This window comes from Clytia hemisphaerica, unplaced genomic scaffold, assembly GCF_902728285.1.
Source record: "Clytia hemisphaerica strain Z4C2 unplaced genomic scaffold, Clytia hemisphaerica genome assembly, whole genome shotgun sequence".
Lineage (NCBI taxonomy): Eukaryota > Metazoa > Cnidaria > Hydrozoa > Leptothecata > Clytiidae > Clytia > Clytia hemisphaerica.
This window is the reverse complement of record NW_027104502.1, coordinates 203,747-212,960: the sequence shown is the minus strand read 5'-3', so window position 1 is coordinate 212,960 and position 9,214 is coordinate 203,747. Positions and strand designations below refer to the sequence as shown.

General features: G+C 35.8%; 3 protein-coding genes across 3 annotated transcripts; 1 reads left to right on the top strand and 2 right to left on the bottom strand.

The window, feature by feature from the left end:
* Nucleotides 1–705: 705 nt before the first annotated feature.
* LOC136821807 (uncharacterized) lies at nucleotides 706–2,900 on the bottom strand. The gene is made up of 3 exons (XM_067078025.1): nucleotides 1,976–2,900; nucleotides 1,786–1,884; nucleotides 706–1,697 (listed from the first exon to the last, which is right to left on the bottom strand). Exons 1-3 carry the CDS (start codon nucleotides 2,898–2,900, stop codon nucleotides 706–708), a joined length of 2,016 nt encoding a protein of 671 aa, XP_066934126.1.
* A 787-nt stretch (nucleotides 2,901–3,687) lies between these two features.
* Nucleotides 3,688–5,294, bottom strand: LOC136821806 (uncharacterized). Its single transcript, XM_067078022.1, has 3 exons — nucleotides 4,283–5,294; nucleotides 3,915–4,192; nucleotides 3,688–3,768 (listed from the first exon to the last, which is right to left on the bottom strand). The coding sequence occupies exons 1-3, from the start codon at nucleotides 5,292–5,294 to the stop codon at nucleotides 3,688–3,690; spliced, it is 1,371 nt and encodes a 456-aa protein (XP_066934123.1).
* Nucleotides 5,295–7,573: 2,279 nt separating this feature from the next.
* On the top strand, nucleotides 7,574–9,069 carry LOC136821805 (uncharacterized). The gene has a single exon (XM_067078021.1). It carries the CDS (start codon nucleotides 7,840–7,842, stop codon nucleotides 9,067–9,069), a length of 1,230 nt encoding a protein of 409 aa, XP_066934122.1. The 5' UTR covers nucleotides 7,574–7,839.
* The last annotated feature ends 145 nt before the right edge of the window (nucleotides 9,070–9,214 follow it).

Sequence of the window (9,214 nt, the reverse complement as noted above, 5' to 3'; positions counted from 1 at the left end):
GGCATTCTCCTTAGGAAAATTTAAAGTTGTATATTCGAGAGAAGGAGAAGATGCGGCAGATACAATCATTGTGAGAAATTTGTATGGTGATGCTAAAGAAAATCAAAGTATCTTTGGAATGAAGGGGGTGGACAACATCAGTAAACTATTTTTGTCTCTGATTACAATTTGTCACGACAACAAAAAATGGATAAAGAAGAGTGCTCAATTTTTGGATCATGCTAATCTAGATGAAGTGACTGATGTTTATCTCGAAAACACTCACAATTTGGATCAACTGAAAAACTTTACAATTGACTCTTCAGAATATATTCAATTTGGAATAAGAAAGGATGATGACGACTACAGTTCTATTGTCAAAGTAGAATTCAATCGAGAACGTGCGATTTTCAGTTTGTCATTTTACATAATTGAAGGAGTGTTCAGAAATAGAATTTATCTATTCCCAGCTGAAGTCATGAAGCTTTTGAAATACATGAATTCAAGATTTGAATTTTCAGAAGTGGAAAGATTGAGATTAGAAACGAAAGAAATGGTGAATGAAGAAGCTATTGATTTTTCAAAAGACGATTTCTTTTAACTTAAACAATGTTCCATATGATGCGGAAAAATATAATAATGTAATAAATGCATCATGTGAATGTAATATTTAAAATATATAAAAATGTAATATTTAAGATGTAATAAAATAAAATAAAAAGTATATCAATTTACATTCTCTCCCATCTCTTCCATGTTTTTGTAATGCCCATAAGGGCGTGTGCTTATACCATCAGATAAAATAAATCTTTTATCATCATATGGACATAACGATATCTTGTTCTGTTGTACAGTAAACATGACATGACCATAGGAACGTATACTGTTCATTAAATGTAAAAATTCAGTATTTCCAAATAAAGCCTCTCGGTAATTGGAATGACAAATTTCCTTTTTCACAACACCCTTTTTCACTCCTTTTGCTCGTTTAACGTTAAAGTCTTTTGACCGATCGACCAAGATAGAATACATCTTAGCTCGTAGACCAACAAACTCTAAGATGGGGGATGCATGCATCTCGTCTTTCATTTTACCAATCCGTTTTTTATTTTGTAATGAAAAACATTGATGATTTCGTGGATAATCCGAAAAGTCGAAGAGATGCTTATCCTCGTTCATGTCAGCGTACAAATCTTCACATTCGATTGAATAAAGAAGGCTGTCCGTATCAGTAAAAAGTAACTTAGATTGGTCACCAGGATACTTTGTCTTCACATACCCATAATGGAAGTCGTACATCAAATGTTTTGCGAGGTCTAACACAGCTACACCCGTGTAGATTGGTCTGTTCAACTTGATAGTTGTTTTGATACGTTCAACAGCAAACTCATTTCTTGCTTGTGATCGTTTCAACGTATTAAAGTCGATATAGGGTTTTAACCACGGAGACTGAGCGAATTTAAGACAGCGATGAATTTTTGTTAGTCTCATACCTAACTGACAATAAAGTTTTAAATTACGATAATGTAGTACGTATGATTCCTTGTTTCTCAGATTAGGTATGAGTTTGGTCGTAGATGGTAGTGTGGTGTAGCTGTCTCCTCGCAATGCTTCAGCAATCTTCAAGTGTGTTGACGATAACTCATCAGGTTGAACGATCATCCGTTCCGGTGCCAAAGGGTAATCAGAATGCGAGTCGTGTAATTCTTGAGGGTATTCTATAATGAAAAAAGATAAAGAAAGATCAACAACAGTAATAACAATAGCATTAGATATCATGAAATGATTGATATCATGTTAACATACCTAGATCAACTTCCATAATGTAACCAATGTCATCATCATCCTTAGCGTCATCAACGTTGAGAGCAGAAATTTCATCAGCTGTCATCCATGTAAAATCACCTTTAGAAAACAAGAATCAAATTTCAAAAAATAATATTATAATCATGATCATACATAAAAGAACAACTTTAACAAACGAATTAAACCATACCAATGGGTAGATACTGAGACATAGCCCATCCATAAAGATTGTTGGCATCCCAATACATTAAATGTCTCGTCGGCTGCGTGTCATCATACCCTGGCTTTGATGGTAAATTTGACTTTGCGTATCGATGCGTAATCGTGGATACCCCTCCTCGTATAGCGGTTTCACAAAACAAATACATGTCAATGTCCGTCATTAACTCCAACTCTACCTTGGTCATCTTTAAAGCGGATTCGAAACTCAAACCAGGAGCTGTGAAACATCGAGCAGGATCAATACCATAATATCTTAGACATGTTGATCGGAACGTTTCAAAGACGTCTGCCAAAAGGAGAACATTAGTCAACAGATAGAAATCATGATAATGACGCATATTTCGCATGTGCATAGAATGAAATATGAGTTGTGCACGTGCATAATCATCGTCGGACACAGTTGAATCGGTTAGAGTGGAGTAAAATTGATCTTGTGATGGTAATTCTTCAGCTTCAAAGTCACTCCACTCTTTAAAAAACTCATACGGATAAATTCCTTTGGTAGTCATATATGATTTAACCTCAGAAGCACGCACCTCTTGTGCTTGCGTTAATATTGGAGGTGTATAGGGAGGTTCGTCACGATAGTCGGGAATGTTGCTTATATTGAAGCGATCAACCTCTTGGTCGTCACCAAAATCGTCAAGATCTGTCGGAAGACTGTTGACTATGTTGTTGGTTTCATCGGGATCAATCCGTTCAGATACGAGGTTTTTAATGTACTTTTCACATTCAGGAAACGTGTCAAGATTTTTGGATAACCTATCCAAAGACGAAAACAGGAACTGAAAACTGTCAATGAAACGTAAACCACCAATGGAAAAAGAAATATACTTTTCAGTGTTTGTCGGAATGACAGTTATTTCTCCATGTCTTTGTTTTACAGCCGACATTATTAAATGTGCATCATACGTTTTTAGATTGTGAAAAACCACTGGTATCTTCATTTGCTCAGTATGAATCCGATAGTTCAGGTTACAACCTTGATGAGCAGGACCTTAAAACGAAAGAGAAATTAATTTCTTATAAAGCTTCATGAGAGTGTGAAAGAGTCGTATGAAAACGAAAATAAAAAATCATCTGGGTATTACCAGATAATAACAATGATACATACCATTGTAAGTGCCATCAAGATGATTATGATCTTTGACTTTCCAACCAAACGTAATCGGATCATCACAAATGTGACATTTCGGGTTATTTGAATAAAAATAATTCTTTTCCTCGCGTGTTAAGGGATGTATAGGTGTCTGACGAAATAACCACTTGCGGAGTATCTTCTCCTCTCGCAAAAGCATATCAATAAAGATTTCAGCAGCATTTTCTCCGAAATAAAGTTTAGGATCTGAATAGTACCGTTTATCAGTACTGACAATGTGATACGCAAAACTACAAGCACGCTGTTCCTGATATTTATTTGTCCATGAAGTCTTTAATCTCGCACTTGCTTCCTCATCTTCTTCGTGTCGTTCTACACCCGGATGGTTTTTAGTCGGAATATAATAATCAGCAGTAGATGTTGGTACCAACATACTTTCAAAATCACAATAAATGACAAAAGGACATGGTAGTTGATATTCAGTTTTGGTAAATCGTAAAACATTACTGTCTTCTTTCGGCAGTTCAGCATGCTGAGGTTGATGTGTATGACATAGTTTTGAATGACTGATCAATGTATTTTCATTTTCGAAACCATGCATACAATGAAAACAAAAATGCTTCTTTCCATGATGATGAGAAAGTTGACGAGTTAGCATTGAACTAACATTAGTAATAAGTACATAGTGCGATTGTTCATTACTTGAAAAAAGGAGCAAATTAATCTGAATATGACCTAAAGATTTGGTTGATCTTCGAAAGTAAATCTTTTCCTCTTCCTCATCCCATCCAAACACATTAATACCCACCGTAGGGTTTTGTCTTTCAAATCGATCAAGTTGCTTAACAGGAGTCGGAAACGAAATATTGTTCATATCCAAATCGAAATCTTGTTCATAATCTTGATATTGATACTTTTGAACACGACTTCGATTATTGGGAAAATTGTACAGATGCGCCAAAATACTCCATAGAAAACATTTATCATCAAAAGTGTTCTTGACGTTGACAAAACATTTCTTGGACTTGAGTCCCTTCGGTAGAGGTAGATAAGATGACGCACGTAAAGGATCATAAGCAATCAAACCTAAAAAAAAAAAAAAAAAAAAAGAAATTATAGTATAAGAGTATAAGAGGCAAAAAAAAATATGTAAGCAAACAAATAAAAGAAACTTACTCATATCAAGGGAAATAAGACAATCGATCACCCAGCCACTACCATTTCGTTGAAATTCTTCAATTTCATGCCATAATTGTTGATGTGCTATTTCAATGTGTCGCGAAATGTCATGTAAATTGTCATTATTAATTGTAAAGACTTCAGAGCGAAAAACGGCTGGCGGTTCGGTTAAAACATCAGTTTGGTTGAGCTTGTGAAAAGTTGCTACAACTGAAAAATAGTATTTCCAAGCTTTAGTTCGAGATTCGGCGAGTTTTCTATCGAGCTCTGCCTTGTGAAAGTTGCAAACGTTTTTCAAACGTTCAGAAAAGTTAGCTTGTACAGATTGATCAAACTTCTTTTTATATGTTACAATCTTTCCATTGAATGCACTCGCATGTACAGTCGGAATTTCCCAATATTCGGCATGAATTTCACCATAATTCGAAGTACTTCCACCATCTTGAACTAAAATATTTCTGTGTGATGATGATGGCGGTGGTGTTAGTTGACGCGTATTGGCTTTTTTTGATGAAGTTGGAGCAACAATATCATCAGTACGCAATCGCTTCCGACAAGTATTTTCATGAAGTTTACAATTTTTCTTCGTGGTAAAGCGACGAAAACAAGACATACAAGAAAACTCTTTATCTGTATCCAGTCTATTGCAATTTTTCTTGTGTCTTTTCAAATGATCTTCGGAGAAACACGGATATTTACATTTCTTACATACAAGAGTAGTACAGCACGCGTTGATATCAGATGCATCTTTTATATGGAAATCAATTTCATCCTCATCATCAGCAGCATTATCATCATCATCATCATTAAAATCATATAGTTCTTCTACTTCCATATTGCTTAGAAAATCCATCATATTCATGACACTAAAATTCGGAATAATTTCAACATCATTTTCTCGACCAGATAAAGATAGTTGTTCTTCGGAGACCACTGCTTCTTCAGGTATCTCAATATCCTCCAACAAAATAGTTATCAAGTCATCAAGAGAATCTGATGATGAAGACATATTATGTCTCAAAAACAAAGTATAAGGTATGCAAAGATGCAAGCTCAAAACGTCACTCTACTGCTGCTGCTGCTACCAGGCTCTTCAAAAAAATTAAACAAAATGTTCAAGATCACATCAAACCCTAAGTTATACTTTCCTCTGAAAAGAAATTGAATAATAAACAAACTATTTTGAATAAGATGAATAGTGAATTATATTCAACCATGGTATTTTATTGTTTTTTCAAATGAAAATTTGAAAGTAACTATATAAATGATCAGTATGATTTGTTCATTTATGATCTCGAAAACGGTTAAAATGAATCAAAGCATTGAAAAGAATTCATTTCAATCCAGTTCAAAATGGAGCTAAGTCATCCGTTTAGTATGATTGTTGCTGGAAGCAGAAAATCCGGTAAGACCGTATTCACGAAACACATTCTTCAGCATGGTAAAAATCTGATTAAACCGGCAATGCCAAAACGCATCATGTGGGTGTATGCGAAACACCAACCTGACCTACTCGAAGAACTCATGAACATTGATAAAAATATCGAGTACGTAGATGGTATTCCACATGACCTGGAAAGCACATTCGATCGAAACATCATGAATTTGATCATTTTGGATGACATGATGGACGAGGCTAGCAAGGACGAAAGAATTTCTCAGCTTTTCACACGTGGAAGACACGATAACCTTTCGGTTATTTATCTCACCCAAAATCTCTTTCATAAAAATCAAAGAAATATTAGTTTAAATTCTGACTATATCGTGGTGTTTAAGAACCCTAGAGATGCTTCTCAGATTGTCAATTTAGCGAGACAAGTTATGCCAGGTAATACAAAGTTTTTTGTTTGGGCATATCGCGATGCGACAAAGAAACCCTTCTCATACCTTTTCTTAGACGTCACACCAACAAGAGATGATCGTTTCAGAGTCAGCAGTATTATTTTCCCTCATGAACATCCACAGATTATGTATATTCCAAAAGGTATATAAAATGAATACACTCAAATCAATATCTCGCATTTTTGTCTTGACAGTTCACAAGTCAAGTCATTCTCATCGTTGTTTGGTAGACTGTTGACAACTCACAGATGTAGAGTAATTATGACAAGAAGAGTGCTGAAAAACAGTGATTATTTGAAATTGTTGCAGTGTTCATCAAAGCAGGATCGAATTCGCTTGCTGACGGTGCAAAAAGTGAGCAAATCAACGCCATTTGTGACTGCATCAAAATATACTTTTGGGTAATATCGAAATCACTCACTCACAAAAGAAAAAGCTTCTTCCTAAGAAGACCCTACTCAGAAAGCTCGCGGACAAGAAAACAAAAACTAAAGATCGCAAGAAACTGCTCATTCAGCAAGGCGGATCTGCTTTACTACCTATTCTACTTACCACCGTAGGTAGCGAACTGGTATCATCAATACTACCAAAGATATTCCCGGGATGATCCCATTTGGAAAAAAATACGTTGTCATCACCGAAAAGAATACAACATACTCAAAGATGCTAACAACAAGACCAAAAACCATTCATAATAGCGTTTTGGATAGTGGTGATCATAGTGATTCGCGATTAAATACCAATGCCCCTGAAATTTTAAATCCAGAAAAGGTAGAGTTATTCAAAGCCGAAGCCAAAATGAAAGATGTATGGGACAAGTACAACATGTCAACCGATGAAAAAATTCGAAATTTCACCGAACAGTTGAACAATCTTCAATCTAGATACGAGTCTCTAACAAAACCAAAACCTGTTGAGATTGTTTTAAACAAGAACAACAACAGCAACAGTCTGAATCCTCAAACATCATCATCATCGCCGTCTACAGCACTCGACGAATTGAATATTATAGAGACCAATATTCTCAAAGGTCTACCCAAAACGAGTAAGACAAACGCACGGTTGATTATAGAACAGTTGAAAAAACACCCTGATATTATACGATGGGAAGCAAACGGTGACGTTTACTTTAAAAATTCGCGTATACCAAACACAAACTTTACAGACCTGCTGACTAACTCTGTTACGAATAGAGAGAGTTTATCCATTCCCATAATGGCACAGTCTGTTTTTACAAAGGCATTGTCAGATGCAAATGTAGCGGATACTTGGATTAAAAATAAGGAGCAAAAAAGGCTTTTGCAGACCTACAAAGGTCTACGCAATGAAAATCCATTTTCTCCTTCAGTAATAAAGTTACGTCGTGAATTTAGCAAAGATGGTGGTGGTGATGGTGGTCGTGCTGGATATGACTTTGATGACCAATATTCACATCCTAAGAAAAAGACCCAAAAAGTGGGCCTCTTCAACCTAATGATTTATTACTTGTTAAATATATAATGTTTTATTATTCGCAAAGAAAATATAATATAAAAGAAAATCTATCAGACTTTTTGTTCATTTGGTTTCGTAAGTGTGCTTGAGATGAGATCGCATCATCGACATCATGTGTAGTACGCCTCTCGCTTTAAGACTTCGAGATTTTTTCAAAAGATTTCGATGCATGATAGCTTGTTGCGGTTCTGGTATAACTATTGAAAATTCTCAAATTGATGGCAAGCCGAAAAAGAAAGCAGTCAACAATCAATAGTGAAAGCAATGATCGCGGTAGTGACTTCGTTCATAATCAAAGTACTGATGATGATGATCGAATACTTTATAAACTGTATTATTCTCTCGCTTCTCCAGCTTCTTTTTCCGGACTGGAGAAATTGTATAGAGAGGCTCGTAAGAATAGTGCTACGATATCAAGATCCAAAGTTAAGAGATGGTTGAGCTCACAATTGACTTATACTATTCACAGACCCGTGAGTAGACTTCGATTCGCGACGAGACCGGTTGTCGTTTACGACATTGATGAGCAATGGCAAATGGATTTGGTAGATTTAACCAAGTTGTCTAGGTACAACTCAGGTTTCAAATACCTTCTCACGTGTATTGATGTTTTGAGTAAATTCGCTTTCGTTCAGCCTCTAAAAACAAAAACTGGAAAAGAGCTGAATGTTGTTATGGAAAGAATGTTTCAACAACGCAAACCCAAACTCATTCACACCGATCAAGGTACAGAGTTTTTAAATACCCACGTGAAACGACTACTGAAAGAACACGGTGGCATCAAGTTGTTTTTCACGTATAGTGAAAGAAAAGCCAGCATTGTAGAGAGATTTAATCGCACCTTTAAAAACTTGATGTTCAAATACTTTACAAAGTATAATACTTATCGTTATATTGACGTCTTACAGGACATGGTTGAGAGATACAACAACTCTTATCATCGTTCCATCAAAATGAATCCTAGTGAGGTGACAAAAGAGAATGCTCCTCTAGCATGGGTGAACCTATACGAGAAAAGACTAAATAGCGGAAAAAGACAAGCGGAAGCTCGTCGTCGTCGCCGTCATAATCGTGTTTTGAAAATTGGACAGCATGTGCGAATAAGTATCGAAAGGACAGTCTTTCAAAAGCGATATGAACAATCATGGACAGAGGAGATTTTCATTATTACCCATGTTCTCGGCGGCAACGGTAGTCGAAGTCCGATAGTGTATAAATTGAAAGATCAAGCTGATGAGCCTTTAAAAGGAGTGTTTTATAGAGACGAATTGCAAACGGTGACTGAACCTCGAACGTATAGGATTGAAAAGATTTTGCGCAAAAAGAAGAACACGAGAGATGGTACGATATCTTATCTCGTAAAGTGGAAAGGATATTCTAACAAGTTTAACAGCTACGTATCAGAAAAGGATATTGAAGCTATTGGTGGTGGTGGTGAAATTATTTAATCATAATGGAAAAGTTTTACTTGGTTTACCTAGCAATAGCTCTATGAAACTGTATCCTGAAAATACACTCGCTAATTTCAAAGTTAGTCTATCACAACCGATCATGTTAAATGATCCGACAAATGGGAAGTTGGACTTGCTGAAT